The sequence below is a fragment of the Phocoena sinus genome, chromosome X (assembly GCF_008692025.1).
Source record: "Phocoena sinus isolate mPhoSin1 chromosome X, mPhoSin1.pri, whole genome shotgun sequence".
In the NCBI taxonomy this organism is placed as follows: domain Eukaryota; kingdom Metazoa; phylum Chordata; class Mammalia; order Artiodactyla; family Phocoenidae; genus Phocoena; species Phocoena sinus.
The window spans coordinates 115,251,264-115,275,772 of record NC_045784.1 but is presented as its reverse complement, the minus strand read 5'-3'; the positions used below and the strand labels follow the sequence as shown (position 1 = coordinate 115,275,772).

The 24,509-nt window shown below is 39.3% G+C and overlaps 1 protein-coding gene across 11 annotated transcripts in view; it reads right to left on the bottom strand.

Moving 5' to 3' along the window:
• Window positions 1-24,509, bottom strand: part of INTS6L (integrator complex subunit 6 like) — a 51,506-nt gene that overhangs the window by 10,305 nt on the left and 16,692 nt on the right. For 5 of the 11 annotated variants that reach the window (XM_032619734.1, XM_032619737.1, XM_032619738.1 and 2 more), the window contains 8 exons: window positions 18,837-18,986; window positions 17,919-18,008; window positions 17,519-17,702; window positions 17,131-17,259; window positions 14,578-14,741; window positions 11,949-12,101; window positions 8,037-8,169; window positions 2,522-2,616 (listed from right to left, as the gene is read on the bottom strand). In XM_032619734.1, coding sequence (XP_032475625.1) covers window positions 2,522-2,616; window positions 8,037-8,169; window positions 11,949-12,101; window positions 14,578-14,741; window positions 17,131-17,259; window positions 17,519-17,702; window positions 17,919-18,008; window positions 18,837-18,986 — 1,098 coding nt within the window. Of the gene's footprint in view, window positions 1-229; window positions 2,617-3,374; window positions 3,552-8,036; window positions 8,170-11,948; window positions 12,102-14,577; window positions 14,742-17,130; window positions 17,260-17,518; window positions 17,703-17,918; window positions 18,009-18,836; window positions 18,987-20,268; window positions 20,287-24,509 lie in introns of those variants that run through there. The other 6 variants (XM_032619736.1, XM_032619731.1, XM_032619730.1 and 3 more) reach the window with 4 other exon arrangements.

Genomic DNA, 24,509 nt, shown 5'->3' with positions numbered 1-24,509 from the left:
CACCAATGTCCAGTAAGCCCAAATTAATTTTGAATTTCTTGTGGTTTGGTCAGAGATACTCATAAGTTTTCCCTAATTATTGGAATTAAGTATGTTTGTTATCTTTTTAAAAACTTAGTCATGAAATAAGGGATAAGAGCAAATGAAGGGTCTGTTTCCACAAACTGGTCCTGAAAGGTCATTGATAAAACTGTACAAGCAACGTGTCCCAGAAAGCCCCAGAACTTGCATGAGTTTCAACTCTGTTCACTATTCTTCCTTCTGGCCATACCCTGCTGACACAGCCTTAAAGGCCTAAGGTAAACATCAAATAAAAAAATATAAATCAATAGATCAATAAATAAATAAATAACCAAAACAAAACATTTAACAACAACAACAAAAATCTATTAGCAGAGAGGGAAAGGGGTTAAGGGGACACTTGATAGATCAGAAATCTGGGTTTGCCTTTACTTTCTTTTGCATTTATGAGCACAGTGGTCTGGTAGGAGCTGGTAAACTCCAGACTATACTTAAGTTTTTGCCAGTTCCTAGCGAGGTGTGTCAGCATCCCAAATTGTGGAGTCATTTTGGTTCTTTGGTGCCAGAAATCTGACAGTTATTTGCTCTGACACTTATTTGCTCTGTTTTCTAAAGGCCCAACTTTGAAACATATCCAACTTGAAGCATTATTGTCACTGCAAGTGCTACTACTATCCCCTACCTGGGAATACATTTGTGCACAAGAAGAAAGTAAAGCTGCTGCATTAATTTGTCATGTAACATAACACATTTGTATGGCAGTAAAGCTCTAACTCAGTAGTTCTCAAACATTTCCACCCTGCAAGAATGGGCTAGGTAGAGGTGAGAAGTACGATAAGTAGGGGTGAGTGGAGGATGAGGTACTAATAGAGAGGGGCAGGCAAGGGACAAGGTGAATAATGCAAATGAGGTGGGGGAACAGATGGAGGGCCTGTCACCCTCCAGTGCGAGGAACACTGGTCTCATCTCCCCCTCTCCAAGAAAAAGCATACTGATATTTATTGCCTAAAAACGCATTTCAGGCAAGTCATTAATCACACCATGCCTCAGTGTGCTGACCTAAAACGGGGGATGCTCTAGCCCAACGTGATTTGAGGAGAAACTAGGTTGAGGATAGACAAAATGTGACCCATGGATAATTCTATTAAGCCTCTGCCCCTCCTAGGCCACAAAATATCAACCAGCTTGTGGGTAGAACAAACTGGCAAGCGAAAGGAGAAATGGCACAGCATCAAATGATACTGACAGACCCTTAACTGCAGTTTAATGGTGAAGCTAGAAGCCATAGAGAATCACATTATTACTAATCCATAAAGTGTAGAAATATATACACATTTAATTTGAAAATTACAGTTATACTAAAGAATAAGGAAATGCACTTCTGAGGGCAAAGGATTTTTGTTTGTTTGTTTTTACCAATACTACCTGTTGGCTGAGTTTTTTAAGGTAAGAGATAACACTGTAACTAAGTCCACAATCTAAATTATCTGATATCAGATTTGGAGCTCCCATCATCCTTAGTGCTTTCTTTAATGGCTATAAGGAAACAAAATACACAACAGTAAGAATAGAATAAATCTTAAAATACTCAAACTTCAGTTATAAGGGGCAAAGGGACATGATTCATTTCTTAGAAGTCAAGGTGCTGCACATAAAACCAAACATGGAACATTAAAAAGTGGCAATGAAAATAGCAGAAAAGTAAAGAGCAGAAAGTAAAAAAATCAGAAGAGAGTGGGATAAGAAGAGCAAGTAACAGCAAATTCAAACAGGTAAATTGCTTTCAGTCTTAATTCCCAAGTCATAAAATCATTTCACATTGCATTTTATTGTGCACCCCATTCCTGCCATGGTAAATACTAACACACCCCAATTTCTCCTCCCAGTGACACCAGTGGTACCACTTAAGGTTCTGCCTTTTCACCTCTAGAAACTTGGCTTAAAGTTTACCACATCTACCTCTGAAATGATTTTGATAATCTTGATTTAGATTATATGACTCGTTCAAAATAATTATGAATATTTTTCTCAAATTGTAAAGATCCAAATGACACCAAGTGATTTTTTACTCTTTTTGGATTCCCTCTAACCAGTGCCCCTACTTCATGCTGTGTCTAGGACACATTTAACAAGCCATAAGTAAATATAATGTCTTGAGGTTGTTTGGTTTTTTTTCAGAGGAAAACCCAATAGTGCGAATTTCTAGAGTTAAAAAGGGAAGTTGATATAATACATAAATCCAGCCCTATTTTTCTTAAATTCCAAAATTATAATTTCACAAGGTTAGTTTTTATAAGAGAAACATAGATGTGTTTTATAACAATAACCATGGCAGTTAAAGGAAATAAAATAAGCAGACCTCTTTTGTGCCGCCATGATATCTCCAAGCTCTTACACATAATTTGAGAAGACAAGGGCGACCCAAATTTACACATTAAAAATAAAACTATCTTATTTCAGGGGTGAAGTTTTTGATTGATTGGATAGAGTTAATACATACTAATAAGTAGTATGGAGGCAGAGTTTTTAAGTAGCTGTCAAAAGCCTGTCGCCACTTCACATTTGGCTTAAGCTTGTGAACTTTAAACAAGTCATCTGCAAGAGAAAATCCAAGAAAATATTATACTATTCCAGTCCTAAATTCCAAGATCTAAATCAAGCAACCCACATCTATTATATAATTTCCTAGAAATTTCCAGTTTCAATTACATTAGATGAACATTTCATTGGAGTTTATTTGATTATCTTTTTTTGGTACTATGTACCAAAATTATATATAGCAGTTTTCTAGAAAATGAAATAAATTCTCAGGTTACATATTCATCTTCCATCTGTGAAGCTACATAAAATATAATATTAAAACACGGACTCTGATCTATGTGAAATATTATCTTACATATTGGTAACTCTAGTGTAGTAATTTTCACCTGAGAAGGAATCCATGGTCACTGGTGGATGGAATATTTCTTTCATTTAAATAGAGAATGTTAAAACAACAAGAACAACAAGAACAAAACGAACTCATAGATACAGAGAGCAGATTGGTGGTTGCCGGGGCGGGGGGGTGGGTGAAATGGGTGAAGGGGGTCAAATGGTACAGACTTCCAGTTATAACATAAATAAGTCATGGGGATGTAATGTACAGCGTGATGATTATAGTTAACTACGCTGTAGTGCATATTTGAAAGCTGCGAAGAGAGTAGATCTTAATATTTCTCATCACAAGGAAAGAATTGGAACTATGTGTGGTGATGGATGTTAACTAGATTTATCGTGGTGATCATTTTGCAATACATACAAATATCGAATCATTATGTTGCACACCTGAGACTAATAGAATATGTCAATTATACCTCAATAATTTCTGGGCAATGATGGCACGCTCTAAATTACGTTTTGGATTCTCCTTAATCAGTGTATATTTTGTTTATCCATATTTCCCCCCTCTTCATTTCCTTGATTTCTGTGGTCAGGCATTTTGAGCCAAACTTTGGGTCTCTCAAACATTAGTTAACAATTGGCTGATGGCCCTAGTAAAAGCAAGTAGAGATGTATGTTGAAGTTGAAAATTCTGTACAACTAAGTATGGTTCTTGAATATGGTGTATTATTAATATAACTAAAGACATTTTCCTTAAAAAAGCAGATATCCCCTATATTTTTACACTCAAATTTAATTATTTAAATAATCCAAATGCATTGTATACACTACATGGAAAATTCCCAAAATATCTCATTATTTCCTTCCAAGGATAAGAAATTTTTTAATATAATAATTCAAAATTGATATCCCGACATCAACCAACATGAACCTGCCACACTTACTATAAATATCAAAGGTATTATAAATTCACTCTCTATATTGTTTCTTCATGTTTTACTGGCTTTTATCCAAAAAACAAATGCTTTCCTTCCAGGAACAAAACCATCCCTATGCCATATGCACAATTTCTCTACAAATAGGGTTATTCTTTGAAATTCTGAATTTATTTGGTTAAGAAAAGCAACTACGTATTTTCTTCCTTTTACTACTATAATAAATTATTCACTCCTGCTGAAACTAATTTAAATGAATTTACAAAGTCATAAAATGTAGGTCTTTTGTTCTTTTGGTACAGGGTAGAAAGAACAAAGGAAAAAAGATCTGAAGAGATTTCTGGCTCATTGTAACATGCAGGTCCTTTAAAGACCATTCATACCTTGACAGAAAGGAACGGAGACTGTAGAAATATCCTGTCATACCATGTCTTTGTGTGAAGTCTGTAAGGAATTAGGCAGATCTTGGAAACTAACTGACAAATGTAAATACCACAAGACTGAAGAGACATTTAGATATAAATAGATTAGACAATGAGAGTCAATAATAGTCTCAATATTTCTAACAATGCCAATTGCAATGATTCCACCCAAGAGCCAATTTAGTCTAATTACTTCTTGTCGGATTTATTTTTTAATGGGGGCAAGAGGAAAAAAGAAAATCTTCCACAGACTAATCAAGGGTAGAGAGCAGTTAGGGTGACACGGCTTTAGTCACTATCTTTGTAGCTCAGAAAATTATTTCCATGGTATTAGATTTCCATTCACATGCAGTCTCTAGGATGGTACAGTAAAAATATCATAAACAATCAGCTCATCCACATTTGAAAGATGAGAGTGTGGAACGAGAGTAAAATGACACTGCCAACACCTCAAAAACTACAGATATTTTCTCTTCCGGTTCCTTTCTCCCCACTTCCTGCTTCAAAAAGGCAGGGGTTTGAGTTCAAGCTCAGACACATACTATGTACTTAGCTCAGTGAGCTTTGAGAAATCACTTCATCTTTTTGTGCCTCCATTTCATCCATAAAATGAGTTTAATGATAACTGCCTTTTCCCACAGGACTGTTCTGAGGAACTAGGTTATGTACGTGAAAACACTACATAAAATTTATAGGGCTTCCCTGGTGGCGCACTGGTTGAGAGTCCGCCTGCCGATGCGGGGGAAACGGGTTCGTGCCCCGGTCCGGGAAGATCCCATGTGCCGCGGAGCGGCTGGGGCCGTGAGCCATGGCCGCTGAGCCTGCGTGTCCGGAGCCTGTGCTCCGCGGCGGGAGAGGCCACAACAGTGAGAGGCCCACGTACCGCAAAAAAACAAAACGAAACAAAACAAACAAAAAAACAAAAACCTTATAAATAGCGTAAACTGTGAAGCACCGGATATATAATGATAAATAAACATCAGATTATCCTCTTTCGGTTATTCTCTTTTCCTCCTCCTGATAATAACTGGTCTTAATATGGAGATGAACTATATTTTTTACACAAGTCCCCAGTTCTTAATTTTTTTTTTAAAAAAAGGTGACTGAATGTGGCATACTTAAGAAAAGAAAAAAAAAAGACAAGTTGCTACAAATACCTTGCTTTCTGTAGTTACTGATCCTCAATAGAAAAAAAATGTTCCTAATTTCCTGATTGAGAGATAATCTTGCCAACTGTGATAATCTGGTTACCTACCACCCTACTAACATGATTCTTATGGTAGCTCATTGATCCAATTAAGCCTCACTTATCTATGCCAGCTAAATTTTAATGCTTAAATAAACTTTTCTTGACTACTTTTCATGGAAATCTTGAATTAATAAAGAGGAATTGATAAAGGGGTCACTTTTATGGACAGTTATTGTACTCTGCAGTACTATAGTGATGTTCCAGACATCATACAGTGTGTGTGACTTAACTTCATGACTTTTTACTAAATGCCCTGCCTACTAAAACTGCAAAACTGTCCTATATCTTTTTTTTTTTTTTTTTTTTGCGGTACGCAGGCCTCTCACTGTTGTGGCCTCTCCCGTTGTGGAGGACAGGCTCCGGACGCGCAGGCTCAGCGGCCATGGCTCACGGGCCCAGCCGCTCCACGGCATGTGGAATCTTCCCGGACCGGGGCACGAACCCGTGTCTCCTGCATCGGCAGGCGGACTCCCAACCACTGCGCCACCAGGGAAGCCCTGTCCTATATCTTTATATTATATCCTTAGTATGGAATAACAGTGCCTTCAAGACCTACTAAGGTAACCTAGATATTAATAATGACAATAGTATTATTAATCAGACAATAGCACTTACTGTTTGCCAGGTGAGTTTGATGCAATTTAATTCTATTAATTCATTTAATCCCAACTAAATCCTTTTGAGGTAAGTACTATTATTATTCCCACTTTACAGATGAAATAGCTGAGGCACAGAGAGGTTAAGTATCTTATCCAGGGTCACAAAGCTAGCAAACAGCAGAGCCAGGATTCATTATCAGGGCAGCTATGCCCTACAGTTCAGACTGCTAATTACCATGGAGGCTACACAATCCAGAAATTGAAGTAATGGTGGAAGTATTGGTGGAAGCTATTTCAGAACCTCAACATGAAACCCAAGTTTGGGATTCAGGGGCACAAGAACCTCAGCCTCAAAGGGTGTGAAAACCCTATGCTCCTTGGAAGATACAGGTTATAGAGAAGCCTAGAAATGGATATTTGAAGCCAAAGGGAAGAATGGGAACTGAGTCAAGGATGGGGTGGCCCTCAAGTGGATGTGTGGGGTCAGAGAAGGGGGAGGAATCAAAGATGCCTCTGGGGTTTCTGGTTTGGGATGTTTGCAAAGGGATAATGATGCTCTAGGCAGGGGTGGATAGAGCCCCTAGCCAAAATGACCAGATATAAGATTTGCAAACTTTTCCCCATTTCATACGTTGCCTTTTCTCTCTATTGTATCCTTTGATGCACAAAAATCTTTAAGTTTGATGTAGTCCCATGTGTTTATTTTTGCCTCTGTTGTCTGCGATTTTGGTATCATCTCTCTCTTATTTCTTACAACCGCATGTGAATCTACAATTATCTCAAAATAAAAAGTGTACTTTAAAAATAGAAAAATAATACTATTAACAGTCTAAGTGAAGATTAGCTAGTTTGATCCTTCACTTTTTAGTTGTGAAAACTTGAGATCATAAAGGTTCATTTAAGAAAACAGGGTAAATAAATCCACAAGATACAGGTACTTTTTTATTGGCAGTCTTATTAATCTCAAAGACATAACATATATTCTATATAAGTGAAAATCACCTGTTAGAAGATATTTTTAGATATGACTAAGAAATAAAGTAGATAGGCTATCTAAAACAATCTTTTATGATGACCCACTCTTAACCTTCTTAACTTGCAACATTCAAAAGAATTGCTTTTTCAGGACATTTAATACATATAATATTGATAGCAATAAAAATCTATTCTTTCAATGACTATATTAAAACTTAGTAAAGGTTTGATCCTTTTTGCAAAAATTAAGAAACCTCAGCAACTAAAAATGTTCACAACTTTACAAAGAGAAAGATACCGTGTGGTACTGTATTACTCTAAACAGATGTGGCTCTTTAAATGAGAAAAAAAAAATCACACACATTTTCAGTGATGTCTGAGTAACAGCTTCTGGAGTTGTTCCTTTTAGAATCTTGCCATGGAAACCACAGCTTCTACAACTGCAGTTATTGCAGAATTCACTCTTGTATCTATTTCCTTAACTTGCTACTCTGCGTAAAACACACGCCTCAAGAGCATTCAATATTCTTTTGTGGAGGAACTTAGTGCAAGCCAACAGCCCCACGGAAGCCCTATTTTCTGAAGAAAACCATCAGATTCTTGAAGTGTTAACCCCAATCAACTTTGGGGGGTCCAAACTAGTTTACCAAAAGCCAAGTGCACTTAAAACTGGAGAGAAGAGGGCTGACAGCATTGGAGCTTGCAACCCAAAGAGCAGCATAAGAATCACGCCCCCCGAGGTGAAGAGTCTCTTCTGTTTGATGTAAAAACAACGAAAGGAAAATGAACAAAACAGAAAACAGGATGCAAATTCTATCCTTCCAGATCAGTTTCTAGACTTTTATATATCCTGATATCCATTACTCTTTGACTACATTTAAAATGCTTAGTTCATTGTCGATTTTTCTTTTTTGTTGTATTTCAAAGATGACTAAATGGCACATACTTGACTTACCTAAAAGAGGGAGTAAAACTGGGTAGTTGTACGGCATCACAAAGAGGTTTACACAAGTTAAAGTCGTACTGGCTTTTAAATAACCAAATGGATATCCAAGTTCATTGTATTTTCCACTGCTAGTGACAAATACCTGAGAAGACGGTGAAGTAATGTACAGTTATGACAATAAGGATTTTATGTAAAACTAAACACAGCAACATTCCACACCGACATCTCTGGCACAATTTAATTGTAATTTAAAAATGGGAATAGTGCTCTCACTGTATTTATGTCAAAACATATCATACTAAAGAAGAATGTTCAGATTGCAATTCTTCTGCAAATTGCGTTAAGAAATGAAACCGTACTATGCAATAACGATTCAGAGACCACAGGCTGCATCAACAATACCCAAATATTTACTTGGTTAGCACGATGGAAAATAAGGCTGAAATACCACTAAGTGATACCAGCCATTAAAACAAATTGACTTCTCAAAAGAACAAGCGGTGACCAGAGTGGAGACTGTTAGGAAAATGGAACGTGCCCCTATGCCTGAAGCATGCAATCACAAAAACAAAGCCCATTTAAAGGATTATGCTAACACTCCTGTGTACTACTATTAAGTTTTGCTCTACTTCCCTTTTATGCCCCATTCCCCTACCCATTTATTCATTTTTCATCCAATAAATATTTATTGAGGAGTCTGTTACAAGCCAGGCATTGGTGATAATTATTTTGATGCAATTATATTGAGCAAGGAGATGCTTTGGTTCAATTTGGAAAGCACTTTCTCTTGTAAATGATCCTGGTGGAGCAAACATTCAATAAAAATGAAAACATTAATCTTTATTCCATATGACTAACATCTTATTCCTTAATGATATTCCTGATTTGATATGTATTGTATTGTCAGGTTCCATAGACCTGAGATGCTCTTCTGGAGTCCTCTGGCTATCATGTTTTCTTTGTGCTCCATGTTTACTCTTTGGCCCAAATCAGGGCATCCGTATGTACTTTTAGGGACCTAGACCTTTACCTTTCCTAAAGCCCTTCAGCAGGATTATTTAAGACAAAAGTCAAACCCTGATGGTGAACAGAACCCACTTACTTTGCTAATTCTTGGTACCAGCCATATCACCTACCAGTTCACTAAATTCTTGCTATGCTTAGCTGTAGCTAAGAATAAACCCTTCCTATGCAATGGATGCCTCCACAAAAAAATGGAGTGTGCTAAAACATGACTCACCTACTAGATTTCATGTCTTAATCAGAACCTTAATAGAAACAGATAATTGTAATAAAACATTTTGGATTTCCTCCAGTTTCCTAAGTGTGTATAATAGAAAAGGGGGAAAATCATCATAAAGGATAAAAAAGTTACGGCCAGCAAGGATCAGACCTGTAATTTCCCCGAAAGGAAAAGCACTGGTTTTTTTTTGCGGTACGCGGGCCTCTCACCGTTGTGGCCTCTCCCGTTGCGGAGCACAGGCTCCGGACACGCAGGCTCAGCGGCCATGGCTCACGGGCCCAGTCGCTCAGTGGCACGTGGGATCTTCCCGGACCGGGGCACGAACCCGTGTCCCCTGCATCGGCAGGCGGATTCTCAACCACTGCACCACCAGGGAAGCCCCAAAGCACTGTTTTTTGTTCCTTTCTCACTCCCTTTCTGTCTTTACTCCCTCCCTTCCCACCTTCATACCTTCCTTCCTTCCCATAAGCCCCCTGAGTTTTTCCAAATTTCTTATCACCTGCAAATTCATAGAATTTGGGGGTTCAAAGGGATCATTAGAGACCATCTAGTCTAGAGAAAAAGTGTCTGATCCCAGACCACATAGCTGGTAGCAGAGCTAGGGTTAGAATCCAGTCTCCATTATGATTTTGCCAAATTTCCCAGCTCCTGGTTCATCTTATTCTTTTTCACTCCCACTAATTCATCGCATTAAACTACTCTAAACCAAAGTAACGTAAGATGCAAGAGAAAGACATATGGCATATTTGAGGGGTGTTGCAGGGATCTTAAGGATTTCTTAAGTTCCTTTGGAGATTTACAAGGAAGGTGCCATATAGAAAAGAGGGTTTCATTTAGGGAGGAAGTATAATTTATAATTTTATTTGCTTTTATTCCAAAATGTTTTTCAATTCATAAATTCAAGCCTCTGTCTTGATTTTAACTTAGCATCCTATCATCCCTATCTCTACATTTCTAGCACATTTTTGGTGTATTTTATTGAAATATAAACATACGTTCAAAAAAGTGCATGAATTATAAGTATACAGTTCAATGAATGTTCAAAAATGAATGCACGTGTGTCATCCAGATCAAGAAATAGAACCTAACCAGAAACCCCCTCGTGTCTTTTTCTGGTCACTACTCTGTACCCCCAAGAGAAATCACTGTCCCGACTTTTAACAGAGTCAGGCAGTCTTACCTCTTTTTGAACTATATAAAGTCGAATCATATGATATGCGATCTTTTATGTCTGGCTTCTTTCGCTCAATATTATATTTATGAGATCATTCTGTTTCTTGCACTTTTCCATCCTTGCTTTATGCCTGTTGCTTTTTTTTCTACCCTGTTTTAGCATCTTTGGAGAATTCAAGTAGCTTAAAGGCAACTAGTAGCAATGATTTCGCATTTTAGGATGAAACAGATGGCAGTCTGAAAGTGTTTTTTGCGTAAGTAGAACCTAACAATTACTGATTGCTATACGGTGCTGTAGTTTAGAAACGGAACAAATATCCTTACAGTGTAGGGCTTCCTTATTATATTCAACTAAAAAGGCTGTGACTGCCACGCCCGGATTTTCACAGATTAAAATCCAAAGGTGAGTCTACTAACAAATCAGCAAGCCCTTCTGGCTGAAGTATAACCCTTGGAAGAGCCAGTGTATGTGCATTTGCCTGTGCATTTGCTTCATCCAAGGAAAATCCACACTACACTCACCAGTGTGGCTCGTACTACAGGAAGAAGGGTTTGATCACATTACACAAATACATAAAGTAGTTTCAGGCTTATTTATTTATTTATTTATTGGTCAAAAATATCTTGTACTGGGAATTCCCTGGCGGTCCAGTGGCTAGGGCTCCGCACTTCCACTGCAGGGGGCACGGGTTCGATCCCTGGTCAGGAAACTAAGATTCTGCATCCCAATTTTAAAAATTAAAATTTTAAATATTTTTTTAAATTAAGAAAAAAATCTTGTACTTCCAATCTGTCAAGTTCACAATGAAGACTGAGAACATTGCTTCAGCTGAAGAATCCATAGCTGAATAGAATTACATCATTTAGGTTAGGGATTCTTTTTTAAAAATTTATTTATTTTCCTTATGTTTTTTGGCTGCGTTGGGTCTTAGTTGTGGCACACGGGATCTTTGTTGAGGCATGAGGGATCTTTTTGTTACGGTGCACAGGCTTCTCTCTAGTTGTGGCATACAGGCTCCAGGGCACATGGGTTCTGTAGTTTGCGGCACGCGGGCTGTCTCATTGAGGCACACGAGCTCAGTAGTTGTGGCTCACGGGCTTAGCTGCCCCACGGCATGTGGGATCTTAGTTCCCCGACCAGGGATTGAACCCGCGTCCCCTGCATTGGAAGGCAGATTCTTTACCGCTGGACCACCAGGGAAATCCCTAGGTAAGGGATTCTTAACCTGGGGTCCCTGGATAGGCTTTCGGGGAGTCTTCCAAATCCTCAAATACATAGGTTTCATCAGATCATACTTCCTTAAATGGCAGTGTACGGTAGGCTAGTGATTCATATCAGTCTGAAATTATTTGCTTGGCCTTGTTGCTTATTTGACAGCATTTGTGAGAAACATTATCAACAGACTCAGCTCGACTATTCCCAGATTAACCTTTGAAACTTCTTAAAACAATTCAAAGATCTCAGAGTGGTTCCAGACATTTGGCTGACAACAAAGGATAAGTACCTGCCAGCAGGTATGGGGAGACTTTCGTTCCAGGATGTACTGAGTTAAGGGTGAAGGTTCAAGTTCATATTTGTCAAAGGGAAGTTTGTCTATTACCATTGGCTCACAATCTACACAGGAGAACCTCACAACAGGATGAGATGTTCGTGGAGGCTAAAAAACAAGAGGGGAAAATATAATCTGTTATTAAGAGAGTTTACATTTCTGATAATTCTGCAACCCTTTTATGTTTTGTTAAACCATCGCTGAGATACAGACTACTGTTTTGAGAAAGATGAATTGAGAAAGGTAAATTATAACACTCATAACTACGGTTTCAGGGAAGTAAAAAATAAAACTGCTTTGAATATTAAGAACTCTGAAATTCAGATCCACTTTTGCAACCTCCAAGGACTACCTGCCCTTCACTCCTTTGTACCATGAGGTTTCAGACAGGCCAGACACCGCTAGGCAAGAAGAAATCCATGAAGTTTTCTAATGCAGTAATGACAGAGCTGGAGCTACTAACCAGCAAGGTGAACAACTGTAAAGGCATGGAGAAGGCAAGATAGAGACTGAAAAGGAGCCCGTCACAACTCCAGAGCCTGGGTGAAATTTTCTTTGCAGCTGAATTTTTATAACATTTCTCACACCCACACACTTCCTTGAACAGCTAGAGCTGGGGATGCTTTTGGCTGGGCTGAAAGGCCCGTGTACCTGGGGTACCAGAGCAGATTGATGGAGCAGCCATGTTATTAATGACTTTAGCTTGTGGAGATGGAGAGCACCAGAGAGAGAAATGGTGGCAGCAAGGGCGAATGGAGAGAAAAAGATTTAGGACAAGTTCCAGGGTCAAGAGTGAGATGTAGCTCTACCTACTCTTGCTGAGAGATCTGTAAGGCTGATGTGAATACGACAAAACACCTGTTTCCTTCATAAAAGGGAAAAACATGCTCATTTGGCTTTATGATTTACAAACCTACAAGATGTTTTGGAAGCTGAGAAAAATAGCCTTCCAATGTGCTTTTAAAGCTGAAGCTACGAGCTATGTGTGAGTTTCCTAAAATTCCTTCTTTCTGGTTTTTAAAAAGTTTTTTATTTTAATCAAACTTGCAAAATATATCTGGCTTATTAGATTTAAATCTATGAAAAAACATGAGTGGGGACTTCCCTGGTGGCGCAGTCGTTAAGAATCTGCCTGCCAGTGCAGGTGACATGGGTTTGAGCCCCGGTCCGGGAAGATCCCACATGCTGCGGAGCAACTAAGTCCGTGCACCACAACTACTGAGCCTGCACTCTAGAGCCCACGAGCCACAACTACTGAGCCCACGTGCCACAACTACTGAGCCTGCACACCTAGAGCCCGTGCTCCGCAACAAGAGAAGCCACCGCAATGAGAAGGCCACGCACCACAATGAAGAGTAGCCCCCGCTCGCTGCAACTAGAGAAAGCCCGCGCGCAGCAACGAAGACCCAACGCAGCCAAAAATAAAATAAATTAATTTTAAAAAATAGAACTTCATAAAAAAAGAGACATGAGTGAAACCCTGTCACCAGCAATAATGAAGCAAATTTGTAACAAAAACATTCAGTCTGGGGTTTGAAGGGGCTGAGAGTAACTGGGCCCTGAGGTTTGACAAGCGTGCCACCTTGGTGCCCCAAGGGACAGGATTAGGAGACAGAGCCTCACCCACGGCAGGGGCTGAAGATGGCTCTTCAGTAGTACATTCAGGCCTTTTGTGGCCACCTTTGAAAAAAATGCAGGAGCCTCAAAATAGCAATCCAGGAGAAACTGCAGTTCATGTCAGAAATGTCTAAAACCTAGATAGACTATAGATTAGCTGAACCAAGAAGGTGCTGGAAGAGCAGTGACCTTTTTGTGCCCCCTCCGTCCCTCAAGGATTACTCTGGCCTTTTTATATTGGCTGCGGGGAGGGAGGACGATGAAAGGGAGAGTGGGTTTCATATGGTCTCCCTTATTACTAGATACCGCGCCTTTCCCCCTCCCAAGCCAATACATGTGGTGCTAGGAGCCACTACAATATCAAACCCTCTTCCACCAAATACAGTAAACAAAAAGATAAACCCTTGCTTAGAGATCATTTAAAAAATATTGCTTAATTACCCATTGTTGAAAGGTGCATTGCCAAGGAACTCAAGTCCACTGATTACAAAAACCTGAGAAGTAGGCCCACAAAGTCCCACTACATGTCTAATGGCTCCCTCGGAGGAAGTAGAATGACCTCTGCTTTGAATATGTTTCTAGAACCTATACAAGGTGCAAACTAAGTTCTAATTTCCAGGGGATGTACATGAAAACCAATGCCTGCCCTTTTTAGAGATTGTGTTTACCAGGTAAATCAAGTCAGCGGCTCTGGCCCTGAAATAAAAACCAAGTCACAGATTGCAATAGCATCAAAAATAACAATATTTTAACATCTGAAGAGGGCAGGTCAAGTGGCAAAGGCAACTGAAAGAAAGAATGCCAGAACAGAAAGGAGGTCCTCTCTTGCTTTTAGGTACAAGCTAGACTTTCCAGTAAGAAATAGAAAGCACAACTTAAAAGCTTCCAAGCTATTTTAAAAGGTTCTCTGCAATCCACTAATTGAAAATCCAGAATGATGTTTACCTTTTTGTTTTATGACACTTACTAGTGAAGGTAAATTCTGATCTGGCCAAAAAGATTCTGGAATTGGCCAATGTCCAACAGGAACACCAGTCTTAGAGTTAGGTCGCACATAAATGAGCTTATGACAGCTATGCCATGGTTGAGCAGCAAATGAATTGCTTGGCCTGGATGAATCCATAAGTCCATCTAAAAGTTAAACAAAAGACAGACTAAGGCATGAATTTCCTTTCACAGCCTCTGATCTTCTTGTACAGATTTTTCAGTTAAAAGCAAAGTACAAAACAAAACCAAAACAGTGATTCATGAAAGATGGAAGTAAAAAGTGACTCTACTAGGATTTCTGAATGTTCTCTCTAGCAACTCTTTTCATCATCTAATCCATCCCCTCTAATCCAACATCCTGCCCCCCCCAAGTCCTTAATTACAACCAAAATATGTAGTTATACGGAAAACTGTTACAAAGTTAGTTTTAAATTTTCTGAGATTTGGACACATAAATTAAACACACTAAACCACAACAGTTATTTTTCCAAATTAGGCAAATGAAATTTTTCATTCCCTGGTATAGTTTTACATTTTTGAATCTGACAAAATAGGTCATAAATTCTATTTAGATTTTCTATTTCCAACAGATGAAAAAAAGTATTCTTTACTAAACAGTTAGACCCAATGACCACAAAGGCAAATTCACCAAAAGGTAGAAGGAATGCTGACAACACAATCTATGTATATAGTTGGGGAGGGAACACAAAGCAAATGCATCACGTTTATGTGGACTAATTCATTATAGTTTGCCCATCCCATCATTAAAATCCCATGGAAACTGGGCATCGTATAATGCTGAATAATATATCCTGAATGCATTTTAATTATTTGAACTGGCATATTTCATTTGCCCCTGGAAAACGGGGCAAGACAGAGCTACATAACCTTTAATGGGATGATTTATTAGTCTAAATTATATTTGTAAAAGATATGTGTTAGTGATTTGAGTCTCATTTTTTTCTTCAATATCATTTGATTTACTTAAGCATTACTTTAAACAAGTAATTACTTTAGAGCAGGGGATTTACTGCGGCCCATGGAGCTCTAGAGAATACATGTAGTGCTTCAGGGGACCAAGACACCCCCTCTAAAGTTGAGCTCACAATTCTGGGGATGTGCATTTTTCTGAGGAGAAAGTTCTTAGCTTTCATCAGAATCTCAAAGGTTAAGAACCCTGGACAGAGGGGAAATGGAGCTAGAAAGAATGTCTGAGCTATTTACGTGACACCATCTAATTGGTTTTCAGTAGGAAAGTTCCCCGTTCACATGAAGGTAATGAACACAAAATTATAGACCTGAGTGGTCAATCGTTACCAATATAACATGTCCTTCCTTTACAACTAATTTAATTACTTTAAAATGGGCTGTGAAGCCTCAGTCTTCTACAGCAGGTGTTTTGTTGTTGTTTTTTTGGTTTTGGTTTTTTTTGTGTTTTTTTTTTATTTGGCCACGTGGCATGTGGGATCTAAGTTCCCTGACCAGGGATAGAACCTGAGCCCTTGGCAGTGAAAGCCCGGGGTCTTAACCACTGAACTGCCAGGGAAGTCCCTACAGCAGGTGTTTTTAAATTGGAGTCCAAGAACCCCTGAAATGAAACACAAAATTATGTGTGTATGTGTTGCCCATGTCCATTTTCCTGGGGAGAGGGGTCTCTATTTTTTCTAATAGCTTCTCAAAGGGTTCTGGGGACTAAATAGCAAAAAGGTCAGGAACCACAGGATCCACTGCTTCAGCAAGAAATGTGGGTCTTTCTGCCCCTTTGCACTTACTCCCTTTGCTTCTCCAGGCAGCTACCACTAATTGTGGCCACAGCGATTAAAATGTATGGATCAGATCAGGCAAGCACTGTGGTGATGATGGAGTCTAGGTACACATATGTATGTATGTGTGTGTGTGAACCAACAGGAATGAGGAGAAGCGATGGCCTGGAACAGAGCTCTGAGGAAGCCGTGCAATGGGGTATGATTCCCTTTCCCAATACAAAAGTAGCTCTGCTTTCATATTTTGAGATGTTGAAGTTTCCATAAAATCTCATTTGAAGAGAAAAGGTTCTGCAGTTAAAAGGTGGCCAGGAAAATACTGGTGTAGGATCTTATAGGATATTAGCAGTTCCTGGCTAAACATTCACAGATCTCATCAAGATAGCTTGGCACGTTTGGCGCTCACAAGACCAAAAGCAGATGGCTGGTTAAATGGCACTCTGTAGTCAATCTCCAGATATTTCATGAATAGAGAAGTGAAGAATTCAGCGTCATCCCAAGACTGGGACCTGGAATATGAAATGGGTAGGGAAAAGGGAGAATTTTCTGAGGAATATTTGACATTGAATTAAAGCTAGAATTTGGCTACCTGAAATGTATCCACAGGCAATGAATGAATGGTAGTTGTTTGGATGGATGTTTGTAACCACTTGATTGTGTGTGGCTAGTGAAGACCGCGTCTACTGCGATTAGTTCAATGTTTTCTCAATTTCAGATCACTCTCCTATATAACACTTTAAGGTTAAAAAAAAAAAGGTTATCTACCATACCTTCTCCAATAGGAAGTGGATCTGGTCCCGTTTTTTCAAAGTTAATAACTACACCACTCTGAACTTTTTGAACTAAAGATTCTAAACATTGATTCAACATTCTCTGTGTTCTAACACAGTAGGAGCGACCTATACCAGAAGGAAAAACAAATAGTACAAGTTTGATCAAATAAAACACTACTTAACAATACAAGCATCTGAAATCCTAAAATACAACTTGAAATAATCAAAAGTACACTGGCAGCAGACATCACACCAATGATGAGCTTAAGCAGCAGCGTTGAAAGATTCGGAAGGAAAAGAAGTAAAGACTGGATGTGGCATTTAAGAAAAATGGTACTCTGCTGGCCTGAATTTGTCCTTTAGAAATAGTAAATATTGCCAATACCTCCTGTGACTTCACACATCTGGGTAATGGCAGACTCATCAGTTGGTACACTCCCTAGCTGCTCTGGTTCAGTAGAAGCCAATCCAGGCAAACGCAACACCAGGGCAAATAACCTTTGATCCCAACGAAAAGGTTCTTTGGTTAGTTCACTTCCAGGCAGAGGAGAATTCAAAGGCAGATGAAGCTGATAAGGCAAAATTGGAAAAGTTTCATCATAACAAGCCACACAAAAATGAATCAGTTCAAGGGTTATGGAGTTCACTTTCCTTTGATGTCCTCAATAAAATGAGGCAATCTTTCAAGGATTACCAAGATGGAACGTTTGCTCAAACTTATTCTTAACTGAAATAGCTGCATGTTCTCTGCCATTTAAATGAAATTTGAAAAAAAGAAATCTCACCTCTTCTTGAACACCAGCAGTACTTGTTAACTTGTTTCCATCTGTGATGGTAATTAAAATAGATGGTTCTAAAAAAAATGGATTTCTCCCCTAAAATACATTTAAAAAGTATTAGAGCTGTGTAAAGTAATAGCATTGTATTTCAACTTTTACATTTGCCTCCATTGTATTTCAACTTTTACATTTGCCTCGCCTGTGATCTTTCAAGTGTGTGATAAAATTTTCCTGGATAAATAAGAAGGAAAAGATTAGGGACTGAAGTGGGTGGGAATCAAAATAACAATCCCTGCAGAGGTAACATTCAGAATAAACTGAGGAATTCTTATAATTCAGGAACTCCCCAAACTATAACATCCAAATCCCCCTCTCCCCCTGCTTTCCAAGTAATCATAAAAGAAAGATATTAAAGGGATTATAATGGCAGCATCCTCCATACCCGGGTATCATTCAGAATCCTGGCACAGTGAGGGGGACATTAATGACTTATGCTCTGCAACCTGGCCAGTGACTGGTTATTGTGAGCAGAGTTTTTACAGTGGGAAAGTGTAATGATAACATCAGCAAATGCTATTCTGCCTTCCTCTTATACTAGAGCTTTGTCGTTGAATTGAGAGGGACGAGGGACTTAAGGGCTCTGAAAGTTTCTCTTCAATTGTCTTGTTCCAATATTCTCAGCAATGTATTCATCCCATGATAGCTGATGATCTGATGCGTAGGCAATTTTAAATATTTTGTGGTCAAGCCACATAAAAGACTCCCCCAAAACGATTTTTGTTAAAGTATGTATTTAAAAGATACATGGACCTCCTTTTGGACGTTATAAAAAAGAGCAGAAAACTTGGTAGCCATGCCCAATTTTAAATTCTTACCCCAAGTCACCAAAATAAATTAGCTGTACTCACTCAAATTATTTTTTACCTGTCCATAGTTGTCTATTCCAGATATTAATCTATTGAGATTTAACAAATCAAATGAGGATCTTAGAGCCTGACCAAGAGTAGTCAGTCCAGAAGCCTGAAGATTTTTTAGTTCACTCATGAATGTTGCGTGATTTTCCTTCCAACCAGCCTGCAAACCAAACATTTACAAAGAAATTCCCAATTATACAATGAACAATATATAAAGTGCAAACAACCACCAAATAGCAAGTATCAAACCTCTAACAAGTTAATAATTCCTTAATCTAATTCTATTCTATATCTGGACTGATCAAGTGGAACAAAAGCAGGCCATTAGTTTCAGAAAGATCTGCCAGCCTTAATGATCAAGAGCAAAGATGCAAACAATGCATTCAGTCCATTATCGCTGGAGGGCTTTGGCTCAAGAAGCCTAATTTGCTATTCAGGCTCAATCAAACCTACCGAAACACCTCAGTATTTACCTTAGTTTGACACTGAGGATGAGCACAGAGCACGGGGCAGAGGAAGCAGTAATTTTTTAAATGCATCGTCCTTGATAGAGACAATTAGCTATTGAGTGTCTGATTTACATGAACTTTTCTAACCAAGAGTATTTTCTCCCAAACAATATTTTCACTTTAAACAAGAGTATAGGTGGAATTATAGGAATGGAGCCACAACTATGTGGAGACAATCCTTCTGGCATCTTTAAGCATTCAGAAAGGCGCAAATCTAGAATAGGGGAGAAAGAAAAGAAACAAAAAGTTTTGACAAAGAAGCAGCATCGCCTAGGCACCCCCAGCAGCTATGAACAGCAGCAAAGAACCAAAGACCCAAGGTCAACAGCCAACATGCTCTGATTGAATCATTTGTAGAACAGAAGGAAAGGACCACGTTGACTAGTCAGCAATGTGGCTATAAAGACAAAGCAGCACAAAACGCCAAGAAGAGAAGCCAAAAGAAGATGGCAGCTAACAGTAGGTCACAGAGGAATAGGCCAGCAGAGGAGACAGTAGACAGCACAGCCTGGCAACTTTGTGGGACAAACAGGCACCTGAGTCTTGGTAGCCCTGTGGGCAGTAGTGTAATATGCTGAAGGTTCAAGTCATGCCAACCAGACCAGTAGAGCTGGAGGTGGAAAGCTAGCACAAATAATGCAGAGCTAAACGAAATGACTGAAGTTTCATGTTCAGCTAAAGACCATTATCCACACAACTATAGCAAACACTATCTTTTCTAGTTTCATAGCCTCCTAAAGCAATCTGGGTCAGAGTGACTGAAAGGCAGAAAAGGGGCCCATTGCCTGTACCCTACTATGAAGTATATGCATGACCTTGAGCAAACCTGTCGGCTCTTAGGACCTAAGTTTCATTATCTGAAAATGAAGAGGATTAGATAAACAGGGATACTGTGTAAGGCTGTGCATGTTACAACCCTGGAGAGCCACTCACATTGTGACCCATGAGAATGGCGCGCCCTAGGCTTGAACAGTACGTAACCTCCATAACCATATAAGGTGAAGGTGATCCTGGTTAAGATCCTTTCCAGTCCAACAGTCTGGATTCTGTGAAATTAAAAATGTGCTTTTAGGGACTTCCCTGGTGGCGCAGTGGTTAAGAATCCGCCTGCCAAAGCAGGGGACACGGGTTCAAGCCCTGGTCCGGGAAGATCCCACGTGCTGTGGAGCAACTAAGCCCACGAGCCACAACTACTGAAGCCCGCGCGCCTAGAGCCTGTGCTCCGCAACAAGAGAAGCCACCGCAATGAGAAGCCCGTGCACTGCAATGAAGAGTAGCCCCCGCTCGCTGCAACTAGAGAAAGCCCGGGTGCAGCAACGAAGACCCAACACAGTCAAAAATAAAATTAATTAATTTTTTGAAAATGTGAGTTTTCTCTCTCTCTGTGTGTGTGTGTGTGTGTGTGTGTGTGTGTGTGTGTTTCTAACATATCCTGTAAGTCAAAGGATCTAAAGGCAGAACCTTTCCATGTATTATTCCTTTGGCCAGATTGTACATATGACTTACAGTAGCTGGGAAAAGTAGAGGATGTGAATAATTCCTTGTGACCCAAGGAAAATCTTACTGTACTAGACAAACTAAACTTTAGTTAAAAGGAAGGATTATGATTTGAATTGTCCTAATCAAATACTTAGAAATATCAGCAGGTGATTATAAATCACACTGAATTCAAAACTTAGCTTTCTTATTTGGGGTAGAAGAGAAGGTCTACAGCTGCGGGTGAGGGAGAGGGATAGCATCAATTCTTTCCTTTATTTATCCAACAAATTTTTATGGACCAACTATGCTATGCTGGGCAGAATGCTACATGCTGGAGATATCAATAGGAATTAGCCCTTGAGGAGTTCCTGCCGCAAAGGAATAAGGAATGCAGTTATGGAGATGGAAAGAACAAATGACCAGGGAGTTAGGGAAGGCTTGTCACAGAAGACGGGGCATTTGAAGAAGTCTAATGGCATGAGGAGAAGATCATGGGATCCCCACACTGATGTGAGGAGTGGAGGGGGCAGGGCAAAGGAAGAGAACAGAGTTCATAAAAGGACGGAGCTTCCTGGGGAACCGCAAGTAATTTGATTATCATCACTCTGAGTACGCAGCAGGAGGCAAAGCTGATAAGCTGGGCTCTGACTATAACGTGCTGTGTACATTGTACTCAGTAGTCTGGATTTTATCTGTTGGCCCTGGGAGTGACTTGAGGTTTTTAATTAGGGGCGTGGCATGATCAGATCTGTATTTCAGCAAGATCGTTCTGCTGAGAGTTGGAGAATAAATTGTGGGGTGGAGGGGAAGCTGAAGCTTGAGGCAGGGAAACTGGTTTGGAGAATGTTGCAATAGCTTATGAGAAAAGTGATGAAAACCTGAGCGAGGGCAGCTGGGATGGAGAGGAGGCTGCAGATTAAAGAAGTATTTCAGAGGTGGAGTCAGAAGGATTTAGTAGCTAATTAGGGGCATGGGTGAGGGAGAAAAAGGGTCATACACTAAGTTGAGTTCTCTTGCTTGGGCAAGCCTGTGAATGGTGGGGTCTTTCACCCAGAAGCCACTTTACAAAGTTGACTTTTTTTTTTTCCAGAATGGCTTCATTTACCAATCTAACTTCTACACTGTACACTCAGAGTTACATGCAGCGAGTGTTGAACTCCTGAGAGCCACAAGATAGTTCAAGGCATGACTAAAGAAAAATCAGTGAACTACTTGATCTGGTAAAGGGTTGGGATAAGGTTTGAGTACCACCTAAGCAAGCACCCTATAACTCATCTGTGTTTAAAATAATGTGTCCTAATTGTCACTAATCAATCTGTCAGAATGACTGCTCCTTAAAATTTCTTTTCTAATATGAATTGAAAACATTTTACAAATTGTTTCTGCACCTGAATCACTGGCATTCAATTTTTAGGTCAATTCCAATCCTTTGCAATGAATTAGACAATACTTGAAATTTGAATGGTATTCCTATCTCAGTACTACACAGTGTATGGGCTACATTTACAACCCAAAGCAATAAACTTCTTGGTAGCAGTTTAACTCCTTCAAGAGAAGAATTAATGCCCCTAAGTCCAGTCCTCAGAATGCTGAAGGGGAAAAAAGGCCTACAGAGTAATTTAAATATCTAGAGAACCTTATTAATGTGAAAAATTCTTCCAAAAAGATAATTATTAGTTCTAGTGGGAGAAAGTATGTTTATATTCTTCATTCATTGCTTGCAGTTGATTTTTTCATAAATGAATTCAGGACAGCCCGTTGACCTTCTTTCATACAGTCTTTTATTTCAAGTAACTCCAAAGATATCCTACTCTCATGTCAGTAAAACCTTTACTCCTGATAATAACTTCCATACATTTTTATGGAGATTTACAGCTTACAAAGCATTTTCACATTTGCCTAAGACAATCCTATAAAATAGGCATGGTATTACCATCTCTATTTTGTTTTAACAGACCAGGAGGAGGTAAGACTTGAGTATGTCTTGTTTGTTGGGGGGATAGTGGGTAAGTCAGAGAGGCACAGTCTGGAGTTGCACTATCTGATCCATGGCTAGTCTGACTTGAGATGTGATATAAATGTAAAATGCACATGGGATGTTGAGGACTTAGAACGACAACAAAAAAGAATGAAGATATCTCATTATTTATTTTTCGATTGATTGCATGTTGAAGTGATAATGTTTTGAATGCTTTTAGGTAAATAAAGTATATTACTAAAAGTGTCACCTGTGGCTACTAGAAAATTTGAAATGCTGTGTATGGCTGGCATTATATATCTATTGGACAGAGATCATCTAGAGGGAACTGAAGGTCAGGCAGGAGAACTTGGCCTTGCTTCAGCATAAAATAGGCTCATTACAGCTTCCAAGGCTGGGGGAAACAGGATCAAACAGTGTCTCAGGAAGGTCAGTCTGGCAGTGAATTATAGGATAGACTGGAGAAGAAGCTGTAGTCAGGAACAATAAGCCAGGAGGTTAGAATAGGCACCTAGGCCTGAGGAAGGGGTTAATTGAGAAACATTTTGAACCACCAAGATAGGACTTGGTGACAGACAGACCATAGGCCTAAATGAGACAGAGTAACAGATGATTACAAGACTTCTAACCTGAGACAACTAAAGAATAGAGGTTTAGGACAAAGGAATAACCTGGGGTGAATGAAATCCTAAACTAAGAGTTTACTGTCTTCACAGGTCAAGTTTTTAAAGTCTCCCAGAAGTAAAATGAGAATAATGATGATGATGATAAATAATAATCATAGGTAATATTAATCAGTGCCTATGTGTCAGGAACTCACTTATGCTAAGCAGAGCATTTTATACCTATCCTTCTCATCTGAGCCTCATAACCACCCCGTGAAGTAGGTGCTATTATTATATCCATTTTATAGATTAGCACACTGAGGCTCAGAGAGGATAAACAACTTGTCCAGGTCAAAACAACTAATAAATGACACAGCCAGGATTTGAACCCAGGTAGCCTAACTTGAGAACCCACCAATGTAAACCAAAATACTAGAGGTTCTTCTACCTATTTTACATATTCACCTCATAGACATGTCTTGTTATACTAGCTTAAAAGGTTCATAAGTTTAATGGAATTTCCAAATTTCATTAGTTTAAGTCTACTTTCCCTGATGTCAGAACGCAGACCAGTTGGGTGTGCGGAGCAGTGAATTAGGACTTGGAAGACCCTGGTCTAATCCTGGCTGTAACTAACAGGCAAAACAAGTGGTCCAGAGTAAGTCGTTTCCCCTTACTGGGGCTGTTTCCTCACCTAAGCAATGAAAAAACTGAAAACCAACTCTAAGGTCCCTTCCAGTTTTCATATCCTATCATTCCATACCTTGTATCCATCCTTTATATAAATCTGACTTACAGAAAGAAAATGCCTCATATCTTAATAAATATGCTAATTCAGGTCTGGTTTAAATTTGTATAGCCAACTAAAGACATCTTTGAATATCAGCAAGAAGAGTATGGGCCTTTCAGTCTGTCAATGACTTGGGTTCTCCCCGCAGCTCTACGGACTAGCCCACTAGCCTTTTATTCCCTACTCATATCACCACAAAAAGGAGAGAGTCTGTACTCCTTTCCTCAGAAGGGCAAAGCCTAAAAGAAATATTTTCTACTACCCTCTGCACCCCTATTTCCATGTCCTTATCTGGTATGTTCTCTGCCATATGGTGCTTAAA